Genomic DNA, 17438 nt, shown 5'->3' on the forward strand with positions numbered 1-17438 from the left:
CCGGTGGGGCAAGAGCTGTGGGTGCAGTGAGTAGTGCTGGCAAGAAATACCGCTAATGAATGTTTAGCGAACAGCTCAGACAGAGCTGGGATGTGGGTAGTGTAAGAAGCTATGTAGAATAAAATGGAGCCTAAACAGAGAGGAGGTGGCAGAAAGACCTGGCTTGTGTCATGTACTGAATCTCAGTGGACCTTGTGATATTGAAGCAAGTTTTTCTTTCATTTGGCACTAGCTCTAGTGCTCCTTGTGGCACTAAAGCTCCATTTAGTGGTTGGGCAAATATGCAAATTTCAGTGCACTAAGACTCCTGTTTGGTACTGCAAGCACCTTTAAGAGAAATAATGTTCCTGAAACTCTTGAGAGTTCCTAGGAAGGGTAACACAGACCCGGATCATACCTACACAAGCATCTGTGCAAAAACTCAAGAGAAATGCAATATCTAGAGCAAGCCTCTCTGTAATTTACCCCACCATATATCCTTACGTGTGGGTAATCTTACAGCATATGTAGTTTGAATACAGTGGAAATAACTTCCCGTAACTGTCTGATCTTTGGTTCAAGTATTAAGGACTGTTATCTCAATCAGTGGTGAGGCCGAGCTCTACGCTGCAATGAAAGCAACTCTCCCAAAAGAAATAACTCCCCTTCTCCCTCCCCCCTGCCCCAAAATGTTGGTTTCTTACGTTGAGTGGCTGGGAAAGGCTCTGTTTGGCAGGAAAAGGTGCGCAGGGCTGACAGGGGTCTCAATGAATCAAAGAAAAGCGGCGTCTGAAGCACGCGCGCAAGGGCGCCGTGCGGGAGCGTGGCTCCTCGGAGGAAGGCCCGAGGGGAGGTCGGGCCGCGCACCGGCGTGGTGGGGCGCGCGACGCGCTGTGCCCCCGGCCGGCTGGGTGCGAGCCAGCCCCATCTGGCAGTCGTGTAGCTGCACTGGCGTAATCGTGGGCCGAAGCCAGCGAGCCCTGTTAGGACGGGTGCAGGCACGCGGGCTCGCTGCCACGGCGGCCGCACGGCTCCTGCAGGAGGCCTGGCCCGCGGCCAGCCCGGAGGGAGCGCGGCGGAGTGGGCATGCCCCGGTCTGCCCTTCCTCGCGCAGATAAGCTGGGCTGCGTACGGCTGTCCAGGATGTGAGCTGCCGCTGCTGATGAATATTTTCATTTTGCAAAGAGAGCAGACTGCCTTGCAGAGGGGCACTCCTAATGTGCGCTTGCAGTGCTGTGTGGGAGGCTATTACAGGCAACATTTCAGGGCAACATTTAAAAAAAAATAATTGTTTTTAATCAAATTGAGTATCGCTGCTTGGGCAGTCTTATTTTATATCTGTATTCTAAAATAAAAAAGTAAATAAACCCCAAATCTCCCAAGCTGGTGTTCAGTGCTACTACCAAACTCCTCAACAGAGAGCGAGGTGCTTGTTTATCCGCTGTACTCCAAGCGCAGGCATGTGTAATTTATGCCTCGAGCATCGCTTTTAACAAATATTTCTGTTCTGTGGGAGTTGGCAGGATACGTACTACGCACCGGTGGGTTTCAGGAGCGGCCCCTTCCACAGGACAAGGCATGCATGACCTAAGGCACTGTGAAAATCTAACTGTTCTCAGTGGCTTTGCTTTTTCCAGATAAAGTCTGTTTTAGCATGGGCTTTCTGACTTCTAAATGGCCAGTTGCTAACTCTGTGTTGAGTGAACTGTCCTTTTAACCAGCAAAGTGTAGGTCAGTGCTAATACGATAATTAAATATACACATACCCAAGTGAAATGATCTCTAGTGCTACAGCAGTTGGATGCAAACCTTATAAAATCTGACAGAGCTCTGCTATTTGAGCATTTCAGGATTTTCTTTCATTTTTAACTCTTTTCAAGAAAAGCATTTTCCTTTTAATTGCAAATGTATACTAACCATAAAAATCATATTTCTAGATTGTGTCCATCTTTTATATGCTGCTGCTTCTGACCTGCCCAGGAGTTCATCCGAGTCTAACACTTGTCTGACTGACTTTGGTGCAAATAGGGGTTAAGTCAACTGCCTTTCTCCTGTGACCTTCTGAATCAAAAACATACTGTATCTGTTGCTGTCAGGAGTGGGTTTGAACCATTTTGGAAAAGCAGGGCTGCTTTTCATAAATATTTGCCTTGCTTTAGTTTCCTGAGATATAGTTTAAATGTAAACTGCTTCATATGCTTCAGCTTTTGTGCTATCTTGCTGTATCGCATCAGTCTCACATACTGCATAAGAGTATGGCACTACATCATGCTGTGGTGATTATTTGAAAGGGCGTACACTCTGTTTTGGACTAGATATCTGTTATCAGTGTAGATAATTGCTGTCAGACGCAAAATAGACTCGGTAAACAAACATTTCATTTTATCATGTGATAAATGTCTGCTGTTTGGTGCAGTGTATTTGAACGATGTTCTCTGTATATCTGCACTGCTTCAAAAGCAACAAATCCAACTCTCCCAAATCCTTCCTGATGTAATTACTTTATACTAGAGATTAACTTTTCATTGTTATGTATACATGATTGCATTTTTTCAGTGTTTGGAGATAACAATGTTTGACATAAATAAGCCATGTCTAAGAATAACCAATTTCTCCCACCGCCATCACTGCTCTGTTCTTTTTCCTTTGGGGTATCTTTTTTAATCCTTCACTTCTTCCCTGGTAAAGGCAAGGCTGCATCAATTTTGGAGTACATGCTTTTAATTAAGACTTTCAGAGAGAAGTGAATTAATGATCTAGCACATACAGGAAAGCTTAAAAGGGGATAGAAGTAAACTTCCTCATAATGTGGATAATGAGCATGAAGTCTCTGTGTTCTCATTGATTTTTGTGACCAAAAGGTGATTATTGTTTGACAGGTGTAATTAATATATATATATATATATATTTTTTTTTTTCACTAAATGATGGGTATCTGTGACTTCCTCTGCAGGTCCTGTGCCTAGGAGTGAATGTGTCTTATCGCCTGTTAATAATTCACACCCAGTCCATGCCTTATTGGAGAGCTTTACAGTCCTATCTGGCTGTGCAAGCCGAGGCACGACAGGCCTGCCACAAGAGGTGCACATCCTCAATCTCAGAAATCCGGAGGAGGGTCTTGGCCATCATGAAAGAGAGGTAAAGGGGAAATTGCTTTTGTTCCAGATCCCTGACTACAAGTGTGCCTGCAAATGGGATTGTTCTACATTAATTTGCTGAATAAAGTTACTTCTGAACTGTGAACAGAAAGACTACAAAGCAGCATGTGCAGTTCGCATTGGGTACTGTTCATCCATGCTTTGCATGTCATAGGAGTAAACCATTTCCATACCCAGTCATTCTCTCCGTCACCTTTCACAACCACGAAGTATGCTGTGAGGTGGCGGGGTGGGCGAAGGAAATAAGAAACAGATTTAGATCTACAAGAGGCCTTTACAGAATAGGCTGTCTTCAAAGCCAGATCATTTACCTAAATGTGTTGTAAATTAACATGAATACCTTTGGATCCCTGCCATGACCACTATAAACAAACATTTAAGTTCAGATTCTTTTACCTCTGTAATATGTCCTTAATTCTTCACTGATGGGGGAATGCAGTACAGAAAGTAAGTGTTGCTGACTGTGGTAGTTCATAAGCACAGTCCAATTACTTATTTATGTGCATTGCACTCAGAGGGATCGGTGGGAACTTCAGTTGCTCCGAAAGCAACAGCGCAAGAAGAAAATTTTTTGATGTTGACTTGTATGGTATTGTTGTTTACTCTGAAAACACAGCAAAACAGGGAGCCGAAGTGAAAAGAAAACATTGCATGTCAGGACAGCTGAGTTGCTTAGTCCTTGTGCTTACAGTATTACACAAAAAGAATCCTCAGCGCTGCTTCCTGTGAGAGCAATGTGTGTGTACACAATTAGCAGAATTTGTAATGAGAGAACAATGAGGATGATCCAGCAGGATGAAGCTTAGAAACAGAGGGTCTAAATCTGTGTTGAAAGAACTTCTAAGTGGAGTCTTTTGTTATGCTTTAAATACAGGCAGTTACTCGTGGCCATAATGGAAGACTTTCCATTGACTTCAATAGCAGCCTTGTTGGGTTTGTGGTGTGTTCAGCTGAATGTGTATTGTATGCATCTGTGGAACTTCAGCTGTTGCATACGTTTTCAGTATTTACACTGTCTGAAAAGTCCAGTGTGTGATGAAAAGGTTATTTATTATGTTTTCAGTAGGCATGTCATTGGCTGCCCTTAATCAAAAATGTCAGATCTACTTCAGTTTAACTGTCACGGAATGAATAAAAAAATTACACTTACTTCTTTGTGGTGCTTGGAATGAGGAACTTTTTAATGTCATTCTTAGAGTTTGCAAGGCATTGGGTTATCAGCCTGATGGCTGCACTGTGAATGCCTGAAAAAAACTTAGGTACAGCCAGTTCTCTGGGCATGAAAACCACATTGTAATTAGAATCTGTTCTTCCTTTTTTCAGTAATTTAGCTTCCTATGAAAACTAAACAGGCTTCTGTGATTGTGTGTGTGTGTGTGGGGGGGGGGATGAGGGAGAGAGGGTGCCTCTCTCATCCCCCAGGAACTTTTAAATCCATTGCCAAGTCTGAGACAAATTTGATATGAGGGGTAGGTTTCCAAAGGTAGTTACAAGTTTTGTGAAAACAGGCAGAAGAGCAGGGAACAGAAACCCTACAGTGCCCTCGCTGAGGACATGCTGTAGTGCGAGCTTGCAGCAACTTAGTTACCAAAGGATGTCTGAGGAGGGGAGGAAGCAAGCTACAGTTGGAGTTTGTACCTCCAGAGAGGCCAAAATGAATCAAATGCCCAGCTCAAATTCACATAAAGCCAAGTTTCACTCTCTTCTGATGCTCCTAACACTGCTTGCTTAACGGTCCTGTTTCTGCAGTTGTTGTGCGCGCACAACATGAGCTGGAGTCGCATGTGTGCAAGGCTGCAGACTGTGCCACCACTGTCTCCTCATCCGAACAGAATGATGGAAGATTCAAATATTTGGCTTTAAATAAAAATAGTTGCTGTCTAGCAGAAAGCCTCTTGTGCCTCATCTAACTTGCTTATGTTAAGAAAGCGATTTGTCCCAATCTGTCTTTTCTGTGTACTTCCGTTGTATGCCAAAATGTAGACATAGACTGTATTTTGCTAGCTGTAGCTCCTAGCCTCCTTATCCCACCTCCCAGCCATTTCCCAGTCCCAGCCCTTGGAGATGACTGCTCTGAAAATGAGCAGGAAGCTAGAGACAGGCTTGCTGGCGACAGCATACAGCAGAAGAGTGTAAACAACTTGGACAGAGCAGATTTTACTTATAGGATAAGAGTCTGAAAACAAAGCAGAGCAAATGTTATCTTTTCCATTATTGTAAAAATCAACTCTAAGTGCCCTTTTGTATTAACATAAAATGTACCCATCACCTCAAGTTAAATTAGCTTGATTTACTAGTTGTGGTATTTCCTGTTGCCTGCAAATGCTGATAGCAAAGGTAGAGATCTGTTTATCATACAATATTTCCAGTATACTCCAGAATAAAAATAGTATTTTTGTTTGACAGTACATTAGCTAAAATTTGCAGCATTTAAAGTATGTTTAAAATAAATTACATGTGTCTTGGGCTGGCTGACGTTCTGATGACAAGGAGTACAAGATCTGAAAATCTTTAAACGAGGGCTTGCTTTGGGGCAGAAGAGGAGGTCAGGTTTTGTTTTGTTTTTAACCTGCCCTGTACTAGATGCTGCTAAATTACACATTCCTTGCTTGCTGGGAGGAGTGTAAACTTCCCATAGCAAATTCCTTGGAGGGCTCATGCATTAAACATACTTGTGCAGTTATCCTGGTTCTCATAAATATGCAACATCTATATGTGCATTAATTTAACTTGCTTTGACATTTGTGTGGAATATACAGACAACAAGCATTCTCAAATTTAAAGATAGGAGGGGTGGCTGGTGCGGGGGGGAGGCATGACATGGGCATGTATTCTTCCTATAATTACGTGCAGATTTTTCTACAAAGATTAATAAGGCTTGGGTGTTGTTTTTTTTCTTCACTGTAAGCTGGCATTAATATCTGGACTGGAAGTGTGCAGGATTATATATTTGTGACAGCCTTTGCAAAACTAAACCACTGATTTATTGCTCTCAGGTTAAGGCTGAAATCTAGTAAGTGTAGGGTCATATCATGAAATGCCGCATCATGTATGTGGTTCTCAAGGAGTTTATTTCTATTTCACTTCATTAGTGGAGGTGAACATCTCATTTGTTGAGACTGTGAAGACATTTTCTTTGAGAAAGGACACTAAAAGTGCCAATGGTTTTCAGGTATTTCATAGAAGTGTCTTTTATCACAATTCATATTGGCCATGCTTTATCATAGGAAATAGAACACAAGTGCATGTAATAGCCACAAGTGTTTATATTGAGCTTGGCATGAAAAATGCAATGCCTATTTTGTTTGTTTTATTTGATCAAATATTCCTGGGGGAAGTGAGTGCATGTGTGAATTTCTGTAGTGATCTGGGTTTCAGCTGAAAGCCAGGAACTACCGAACACTTACAATAACTTTCTCTTTGGCTTTGGCTAGCTTCTCTGCTTCAGTTTCCCATTTTTTAGAAGGGAGATGCTTGCTTGCTCATAAAACTGCTCATGCTGTTACGAGAAACAGTTGTTTGTGAAAGTGCTGTGAAACTATAGATGTGCACCAGAAAAATGCATACAAGAGAACTTAAATATTTTAAGATGAATGTCACTCCTTAAGTAGGTATATTACCAACTCTTGCCTTAATGGAGGATTCTTTTATTATACCTGTCAGTTAAATTTCCCTGAGCTTCTTCAGGCACGCAGCCATGATTGAAATAGCTAAGGAGGTAGGGGGGAAATATAAAATTAATCTCATGTGAATACTTAGGATTGAATACATATGAATACATGGAATCAGAATTCCTGGCAATGGATTCACTATTGTTTTCATTGACATCCTCATCCTAAGTAGCTTTAGATGGTATGCCTGATACAGATGTTCAACATGTGTTATGTGAAATGAAGGCAGGAAAATCAAGGGCTTATCTTATTTTTATAATTTTGAGGAGCACCACGCAGTTTAGAATAATTTTACTGAATTTCTTTTCCCTGTTAATAGTGTAATTTGGTAATGAATTCATAATAAAAGTATATTCTCCTTTGAGAGCAAACATGATGTTAAAATGCCTGTTAGTTACTATGAAGCTGGCTAATTACAATCGCTTAGCAGTGAAATACCTCACATTCTTGAGCTGATCCATTTAAAGTCATAAAATGATGGGCAAAAATGTTTAAGTCCCGTATTTAAGTATTTTCTGAAAAGATCATCTATAATTTGTAAAAACAGGACAGGAAAAGAAACTGAAACGTAGGTCCCCTGATAATGTATTTCTGCATCCTGACCTTGGCAGTGCATCCTGAATTCAGGGTAATTCTTCTGTATCAGAATAATTTTGTATTTTAGGACTATGAAGAGATCTAGATGATGAGGGTGAAATCCTGGTTCATTTTGTCTATTTTTTCTGCATATTTACTGTATTTCACAGTGTATTAACTTAAACTATTTTCAGATGTAAACCTAACATACCTTCGGGGGGTACAGTTTTGAATCGTGCTTGTACATGTTTTAGTTCTTACACGCTTTACAGGCACATGTGGTGATGTATGCACTTAAAATTGCCTGAACACTGTATGTGCCAAGCTTTAAACTGTTTCAAATGCTTACAAATACACTAGCCAGTGGCTCACATCAGCTTCTGTGTTATTTTGTATAAATGCATGTGGAGTTTGGGTAACGGTGCTTTGTTGGTGTTTTGTCACCTTCCCAGCAGAGATTATTCAGTTGTCTGTTCACCTTCCCCGTTGGACGATAATCTTGCAGAGATGCACACGCATGCGTGAACTGTGAGGAGGAATTCCATTGCCTTCAGTGCAAAACTGTTCCCAGTGTGGAAATCTCTGGGGAAGCAGTTTTAAGTATTATTTTGGCATTTTAAATATCTCTTTTCTATTTCCATGCCACTTCTGACTTCAGATATTTGGACAGCTACCACGCTCCCCTCCTCATACTTCCGTTAGGTTGTACATGTTAACTTTATTCTCTCTGAATGATTTGCATCTCGTAATTGGCTTGTGATCCTTGCTTTGCTTTGGGTTCTAGATTTTTAGTTACCTTTTTCAAAACTAGATTATTTAGGCTACTCAAATTACACCCTGAGGGCCTTACCAAAGCTATATCAAGGAAAATATTTTGCTTCCTACTCAGGCATCCCGAGATCTGGGGACAACCTTGAGATATAGCTTTGATAAAGGAGTCGCTTTCGGACTGCACTTTAACGACCCCAACCTGCTGCGTGCGGGCTGCGACCGGGGGCCTTGCCTTGTTGGGTCAGTAGCAGGCAGGGCCAGGAATTCAAGGTTTGTTATTTGACAGCTATAGTTAGTGAAGCTTTTGTTAACTAGTCATTTGCTTTATTTCATTTTACATTTATTTATTTCTCTAAAGTGCATTTGTTAAAACACATTTCCCTTTAGTACCAGTCAAATGCCCTCTTGTTTTCTAAGACTTCAGAATCTCAGATACAGTAAAAATAAGATCAGTTTCTTTTTCCACCGTGACTTTTTAGTGCTTATCCCTTGGTATCAGCTTGACTGGCAACTCTAAGATTGACAAGAAAGATGGGCTAGTTGGATTTGAATTTTTCAAGCACCTGGCAACATAGGCCTAAAAACCAATGGGCAAGCTCCTCTAACTAATCCGATTCTCATTTCTTCTCTCCCAAATATTAAAAAAAAAGAAAAAGAAAAGAAAAAAGGACTATTATCCTATTCAGTAGCATCATACTAAAATGAGAGGCTCCAGAATGAGCAGTTTATTTTACTTGTGTGTGATTGAACTGTTGAGTAAGGTTGCAGTTTCATGATCTTTAATATTGCATCTGTGCACTGCCAGATCATGTGGCTGTACAAATTTGCTATGGGCTGTGATCATGCTTCTGGTGAGCTGACCAGAGCATGTGGTACAGAATTTGGGCTGGGAAATGAAGGTCATGTTGCCTGTTTTGCCAGACTGCATCCTATCTGCACTCCGCTCCGTTAGCTTGGTGCAGTGGGAAGCCTACGCCGCAGCACTTGGGCGCGTGTTTGGTAGTGCTGGTAGGCCAACGGCCTTTTGCTTTGAAGAAAAACAGTTGCTGTTCCAGAAGAAGCTTTTGAAGAGAAAACAAAGCACTGTGCCTCTGCCAAAATAAATATTGGATCTCAGCATTGCAAGGGCATTTTGCTAATTTTCCCTCTCCAGTTTCTGAACACCTTTACTGTGCTGCAGCTAGCTATGGCAGCAGCCTTACAAGTGGCAGTGCAAGCATATGCAGGGTTTTTAAACAAGGAATGGCATGAACTACTTGTAGTAAGATGGCGTGCAAGAGGAGAGGTGCTGCTGGCTTCATGATTGCCCAGTCTGTCTGGGGATGAAGAAGTCTGGGTTGAGACTTCAGCTGAGAACAACAACTTGGCGGTAAAGGATCTCATCCCAAATGTGGGAAGGTAACCCCTAGGAAGAAGACTACGGTATGGGAAAAGTGCTTGGTGAATGCCTAGGCTGGGCTTGTCTGACTTGATGAATCAAACAGCAAGAGAAGGTGTCTTTCAGGAAAGATCGCCTTTGTCACTTGGAGTCTGACATCCCCTGAGGCCTGCGGTGCGGCAGTGCGGTGCTGGGAGCTCGCAGACCCCAGGGCAGTTTGGGATGCGCCTTTGGCATTTGGGAAGTTCTTGCCCCATGCTTCCTGTGCATGACTACCTTAGCAGTTTTGCTGTGACAGGTATGCTAGACATTGCTCCTACTGGCTCCCGCAGCTGTGTCAGGCTTTTTGTGGGATCTTTGATCTTTCCTGGTTCTACCTTAGCAGGAACTGTGTTTTAGGGAGTTTTTTTTGCTTGTTTTTGTTTTGTGGGGAGGGGTTAGGGGGGCTTTTTTGGTACTGCATGTTTTTGCGGACCACTGTGGATGTTTTAAGATACTGTCTCCAGCAACTGGACTGGGTGTGTGCATAGTATTTATATATATTTTTTCATATTTTTCACAACTCTTGCTTGACTTCAGTCTTGTACATACAGGTCAGCTCTCCTGTGATGCTGAGCGCATCAAGATCGACAGGATCACTTTTCCCCCTGCTACTGGGTATTCTTGCTTGTTCCCTGGTGATCTGTGGCTCACAGAGTCATGCAGAGGCAACCACAGCTGGCACCAGGACCTGCAGCGTAGCAGGGGAACGTGGGCTTCACCACCTGCAAACCTCTCTGTCAGGCTTGAGGTTGACTGCTGCTGCTTTATCACACTCTTTGCTCACTGTCTTGCATGCCACTTGTAAGAGCAAGGGGAAGGGCCCATGTCAGAAGGTTGCTAATGGGAAGCCCAAATGGACTACTGTTTCGACTAATACTCCTTGCCAATGACATCTTAAAGGGTCAAATTGTGAGGGGTGCTGTGGCAGACCTAGTCCAGAATATCTGGCTCTTGCCTGCTGTGCTGTAAGACTGTTTGTTGCTTTGAAAGCGGTAGTCCATCATCACATGTGTCTTTTGATCCTGGATATTTTCCAAAGCTTGCCTGCGGCCTCTGGTAGCTCAGCTGTCTCACCACAGAGCAGTCCACTGGTTGTTACTCCCTTTTCCCTGCAGTCCTGCCAAAGAGCCCTTTCTGTCTGATAGCTTAGGACTGTAGATTTTATGGATTTACTGAAGGAATTAAAAAAAGAAGGGCGAGGGAGAGAAAAAGAGAGCACAGAACTTAAAGCTACAAGAAACTATTGGGGTCTGTTATGCAGAACTATTCACAGGTGTGTTAGAAGGGTTTGAAAGGTCTGTGAAACTCTTCAGGGCGTTGAAGTGACAGGCAGAGGGTGTGGAAGCCACGTCCCTGTGAGGGTTTGGATCCCAGGAGGTCTGGGCCAAGCCGCGGTACGAGAAGTGTTTTTGTTGTTCCGTGAGGTGGTGCTCTTGGGGAGTGTGCATGCCCCATGAATCCCCGGCCTGGGAAGACGAGGGGAACGAAACAGGGGGAATGGGCTACGGAGGCTGATGTGAGAATTTGAGCGGGTGGAGAGAACCGAGGTGGCTGCAGATATACTTATGCTGTTCTCGTCTGCACAGCTCTTCCCTTCCCTCCTTTTTGGAAGGGATGCTGGCATGTGTCAGTGCCACTAAGGCTTCGCTTGACTCCTAGCCTGCTCCAAGCTTGCCTGACCTTGTGTACCTCCTCCATGACTGCATGCGTTTTGGCTTCCTGAGTTCTCCCCCACTGCTTCAGCAAAGGCACCTCTCTTTACCCACGCCAGCAGTCTGGCCATGTATTCCTAGGGCTGTCCCTGCACAGTGTGAGCAGTGATCACTGCAAAGAAGCTGACCGTCTAAGGAAGCTTTTTTTTCCTGGATTTACTTTCTGAAACCTGTGTGACTTGGGAATGATACTGTTCACTCCTGAGAGACAGGAGTGAAGGTCTGGAGAGGGAAACACACTGCAGGAGATGGGGATGTGCTGTTTAGGAGGTACAGGCTGGCAGTGGGAGGGGAGGTGTGACTGTATGCCTGGGCTGGTTGGAGTAGCAGACTAAGTCAGGAGCGAAGCACAAGTAAATTGGTTGTAGGTGGATGAAGGGCAGAGACCAACAAGCACCCAAGTGAGAGAAGTGCTGCAGCCTAAGCCAGGTCTGGGGTGGGGGGCTGGCCTTGTCCAGAGTCCATGACCTTGCACCACTGAGAGTCAAAAAGGGCAGAAAATAACTGGCGAAGGGCTTCCAGGATTTCCTGGAGCCTCTTTTTAAGCATTCTAGATTACAATTAGCAGGAAGATACTTCTTGAGCATTTTCTGACAATCTTTTACCTGCAGAGTGACCTTACTCAGCACTTTGTGTGGATGTATTTTTAATGAAATGCTAGGTTTCCTAATACTAGACCATAGCCTAAGGGCTGTAGAAGAAGGTAATTCCGTTAAGCCATGTGGTGAATTGCTCAAATCGCTCTCAGATTTGATGCAATGTCTTCTGAAATATGTGCGTGCAACTAATACAGCAATATGAAACATACCTTAATTACATTGACTGGACACTTCATTGCCATGTCAAAAAAAAAAAAAAAAAAAAAAAGCCATCTGAGCCTTCATCTCTGAAAAAGCCCTCTCAGTTCTCTCCCCCCTTTTCTCTCTGTGAGCACTTTGAGGCATCTGTGCTTGCATAAAATCCAGCCTTTTTTAATGTGGCTTTTTTGTCTTGTTTGCTCTGGACTGCAGTATTTGTGGGTTGTTTTCAGTCAGCTCAGGAATTGCTGGTCATTGAGTTTGGCAAACGTTTCAAGTTCTGCCCACTAGAACTGCCAGAGGAAGTCATGTGTCGGCCAGAAGAGCCTGTTTGTGCAGAGCCTGGTGTCCTGCAGAAGCATCGCTTGGTACACGTCTACTCTTAAAGAGGCAGCAGTGACTTCCCACGACTTGGAAAGTGCTGTGCAAACCCTCAGTATTTTCTGTTTTTAGAAATGGAATGGTTTGCTAGGCACAGAAAACGAAACCTATTCTCAGTTTTACGACGCTGCGTGGGACTGTGCGTGAAGCAAAGCCGAGGCTCGCCACGAAAGGCTAAAGGGTTCAAAAGGAAAAATGTCAGTGTGACTTTTATGATTGCTTCAATCTTTTGGGTTTTTTGACTGTTATTTAAAATGACTTGTTGGAAGCAGGAAGTTGGACTCTTACTGACATTTGTTTTTCTCTGCTCTGTGTGCCCATCGATGCTGTTTTGTTATTGCAGGATTCTAGAGAGAACTGGGCTGCTGCCACAGCCTTTACTAGAAGGACTTTTTTCCCCCTCTCTTCTTACTCTTACTCATGGGCATGTGAGCATGTGTGCGCATACACTCACACATTCTTTCAGGCAGATACATGTGTTTTGATTTTGATCATAAACTGTGATTCAAATTCTTGTTCTCCAGTTCCCTCCTTAAAGCTTCTATCTGACATGCCTTGGAGTATTTATAAATTACTGCTTTGTCTATAGTTATTTTCCTCAATAAAAGATAATTAAGAAAGTGATGGCATTTCCAAAAGTCCATTTATATCACAGACTTGATGGGCAGGTTCCAGTCTAGCTTTGGGCTTGGGCACATGGGTGGGTGTGAGAGAGATGCTGGAGCAACACTTGTCATGAGTTGTCATTTTTATGTTGTTCTCTGGAGTGTCTGTTTGAACAAAAGTTGATATCAATGAAGTTGTTCTCTTTGTAGCTCCCAACACCATGAAAATTTCCAACATAAATTGTATGCAGCTCACTGTGCCTGACAGTTACTCTCTTATCTCAGTTGAAAAAGCCAAACCTTGCAGCGGGAAGACACAAGAACAGCAACAAATATTGTTGGTTTCTTATCATGTTTACATTGTGCTTTTTGATGATACATAGTGTATTCTCAAGTTTCAGTGTTTCTCTAGAACAGTCATTTTCTTCTTGAAGCAGAAACAGAGTACTTTTACAGTTGTAAAACTTGTTGTTTAAAGGAGAAGATACCAAAATAGCACCACTGTGAGGTACAAATACCTGAAATGCAGGTGGCTTAAAGTTTGAAGGAATTACAGGTAACTATTTCTTTAACAGTTGCTTTGACAATATAAAATATATAGATGTTTTTGTTATGATCAGAGTTCATGTCATATGTATGATGAGCATGAGAATGGCAGTTAGCATCTCTACAGTGAGATGTAATATTTGGTGATGGCCCAAATCTCATCAGTGAGGGAAAAGTATGAAAAAGATCTGTCATCTTACTGGAAATAGCTTGATTCTCTAATCCCGAAGGTTGGTTGAAGTCTGGCTCACTTCTCTTATCACACAATCAATCAAATTCTTCCTTTATGCTGTATGTGCATGCAAATATGTAAAGGGAATTTTGAGGCCTGTCAGTAAATATGACTTGTTATGGCATCAGCCTTGCAGAAAAGCACAGTGGCACTTGCTTTTTAGTATCTTTTCTGATCAGACCACTTGGAGCGTGCCGCCTTCTCCCCACTATTTATTTGTGTTTCAAGTGGTACTTATGACGAGGCACTGAAAATGCTCCTGAAGCTATACAGAAAAGCATTGCAAACAGGAAGGAGTAGTCCAGTATTACACTGTGAGCTGGAAATTAAACCAGGGGTTTTTTTTTCAGTAAATGGGTTTTCAAGCAAGAATCAGCAAGACACTGCAGACGAGAAGGGCTTGGAATGGCGTCATTTAGCATGAAAATACTTGTACAACAGCCTTGCTATTGTCTTCTGGAGGATCTTATGTCTGTTTTCTTGGGTCCAATAAAAATGTGAACTCCAAATTTTACCCTTATCTATTTGACTGTGCCTCTCTTGGACATCTGTAGAATGATATACCTGTTTTGCAGTCACTTGGATTTGTGTGGTCTGGTTGCAAAACCTTTGAGGAACAAAGTGTTTTATAGGCAAAGGATGTCAAACAAATGGCAGTTTCCTTTGTACTACAATCTTCCATCATCTATTTTATGTTTGTGGTACGTAACGCTTTCTTACTTTGTGAAGCCTCACAGTCTCAGCCTCTTCCCCTTTCCTACCTTCAGCTTTTGAAACAGTGGAAAGTAGAGTGTTCAGCTGGCCAGGAGTTAGCTGAGATTCAGAAATTCGGTGTTCAGCTTTCAGTTTTGCCAGAATCATCATACGAGACCGCGTGCTATGTTGTGCTTGCAGGGCGGTTTGCAGCTGGGATGGACTCGCTGGGTCTATAGCCCGAGCCCATCGGAGGCGAGATAGCTGTAATACTGTATCTCTGAATCCGTGGCTCGTGTGATGCTCGGCTGTTGCTGGTGGGGCCTGCAGAGAGGCAAAGTTTATTAGCGATGCTATGGTGATACGTTAATGCAGCTGTGTAGCTTCTGGTTGGGTAGCCAGCCCATATCTAACCTGTTGAAAATATAGGCAAAGGGAACTCTGTGTCTGCCTGGAAAAGTCTGCGTTGGACTAACCCTAAATGCCTTTAAAGAAAATGGCCTTACTGAACTTTGTCGTCTGTCTTTTATCTGTCAGGTTAAGAATCATTTTCTTTGGGACAGGAACTGCTTTTTACTATGTATTCCTGTTCATGTTGTCTCACACATGGTAGGACTGTGCTGTTCTTTTTCCTTCTTTTTTTTCCCCCCTCTTGTGTTAGGCATTGTTAATGCAAATACACGACTACTTGGTAATAGTTTAGGAGGGAAGGGAGAAGAATATAATATTAAATTTACTTCATTCCCCAGGTAGGTCACCAATGAAAAGCTTAGATATGTGATATGTGCAAGTAAGTGCAGAATAAAACACTGTCTGGGAAAAAGTTTCCATTTCTAGTGAATCTTCTCCCTTAATCGTTAAAGTAAAATTTGCAAGTCAGACATGATACCATTGCGAGTAGCCCACTCGCAACAGTGGGACAGATGATGTGCTTCGGCGGGCTGGCAGGAATGCATCCTGTGCCCTTAAACAGATGTAAAGCAAACAAGAAATTTTCCCACAAAATGTATAAAAGGAGCACATTCCCCTTAGGATTCATTATAGAGCATGTGAACAGTATTGACATCTACTGATTTATGCAGAGCTGAGAGAAACATCATGTTTTTAAGTCTCAAGCACTGGGAAGCTTGACTGCTTTGTGAAAGGGCAGATGGCACAAATGGTTTCACTTAATCTTTGGGAGCCTGAGCTTCTACTTTGGGTTAGAAGAGAAATGGGCGCCGCGGTCGCAGCCTCGTGCCCGTGGGCACAGGCTCCCCGTTGCGCGAACCGCGGAGCCTGCTAGGGCTGGCTGCTGGGGGCAGCCCTTGCTCGCAGGTGCCCGAAAGGGGACAGCACGTGAAGATGAAACTGCATTGACAGAGCTGGATGGAGGTGCTTGCACATGAACTGTCCGCTCTATTTGCTGCAGCCAGGAGCTTTTGAAAGTCTTATTTTTTAGGTGAGCTCTAGTTCTCCTAACTACAGAGTACATAAGATGAAGTAAAAGCCCCAAATACCTGAAGTTTCCTGGATGTAAAAACTGGATTGAAATATATATGCACAAGGAAAGCTGGATCTTCTATTAGAACAGGTAGAGATGGAGTAGGCAGCGTACAGCTGTGTGTATAATTTGTACATAAAAGATGTGTCGGTAAACTCAGGTTATATTTTTTAACTGTTTTCACAGAAATAACTATATCATTATGAATATGACTTATGTCGATACAGTTAGTACCCTTCATGTTCTGAAATAGCTTTGCTGATATAAAGCCCCATGATTTTATCACTTTCATTACTCATGCACTGTGAAAGTAACAGCACTTTCTAGTGAAAATAGGACTTCAATAATTGTCCTGCCAGTTTGCCAAGTTATTTGTTTCAGAAACAACTTGATCCTAGTTTTTGGATTACCTAAGTATTTGCATAAATGATTTACATCTAACGTAACGTGATCACATTTGACAGCTTCAGCTTAAAACAACTTTGGAACACGAGGAATTAACTGGCCATATTTTTATCTAAAGATAAATTACGCAACAGAGCCATGGCCAGAAATGAGCCAACATTTTCATAAAATTAGAAGAATTATTTTGTAATATCTCTGTGTCAGAACTTTCTAACACTCTTTGAACTGTGATGCTTTTCGAAGCTGCTCTTGAATTACTTTATTTCCAGTGAAGACTTACCAGCACAGTTGGTTGCTCTTACATTTCTGAGAAGTATCATGGTTCAGTAAAATACCAGTAATGAACCAGACACAAATGGCACTGTTGCCAAGTACTGAGCAATATGTTTAGTGACACAGAGCATGCTGCTATAGTATAATATACTTTCCTTACTCATGATTTTCTTGTAATGTTTTCAGCACTAAATTCTCCTTGTAATTTGCTTTTTCAGTCTGTTGGCTGAACCAGCTGAATTGTAAATCAGTATAAGGAGGTCTAAACATGCTATAATTCCATCCTGTTGCACAAATTCTCGACTTTGGTTATTTAATATTTAGAGCTAGAAAGACAGCAGAACTTAGGCTGGAGGAAGATGAGAGACTACAGATAGTATTTGATTATGGTGTAAGCTCTTAGGTTTTCATTTTAATGGACTTCTTCATCACAGCGTAAGTACCGTGCCAGTGGATGGGCAGGTCAGCATTTAAAGCCAGTGCTGAGGGTAGGCCTTAGATGTCCTTTAAAGACAGTATGTCCATTTGAGTATATTGCTTTGCTCTGAGTGGAAGAGGAGCCAAAGGTAGGGCTGCTGCTCTGTCCTCACCGAAGGCAGTGGGAGTTTTGCGCAGTGCTTCCCCCTGAACGTGTGCCTTGGGGCTGCCGTTTCTCCCCAGAGCGGTGCAGAACGCGTCTCGGCTACTGTGATCCTCTGGGGAGACCGTGCACTTCGGAATAATTTGTTAGTGGATG

General features: G+C 42.7%; 1 protein-coding gene across 2 annotated transcripts in view; it reads left to right on the forward strand.

Moving 5' to 3' along the window:
* TGFBR3 (transforming growth factor beta receptor 3) overlaps positions 1-17438 on the forward strand; it is a 128927-nt gene that overhangs the window by 48040 nt on the left and 63449 nt on the right. For both annotated transcript variants that reach the window (XM_064515926.1, XM_064515927.1), the window contains exon 3: positions 2933-3117. In XM_064515926.1, coding sequence (XP_064371996.1) covers positions 2933-3117 — 185 coding nt within the window. The remainder of the gene's footprint in view (positions 1-2932; positions 3118-17438) is intronic.

The sequence above is a fragment of the Dromaius novaehollandiae genome, chromosome 8 (assembly GCF_036370855.1).
Source record: "Dromaius novaehollandiae isolate bDroNov1 chromosome 8, bDroNov1.hap1, whole genome shotgun sequence".
NCBI lineage: Eukaryota > Metazoa > Chordata > Aves > Casuariiformes > Dromaiidae > Dromaius > Dromaius novaehollandiae.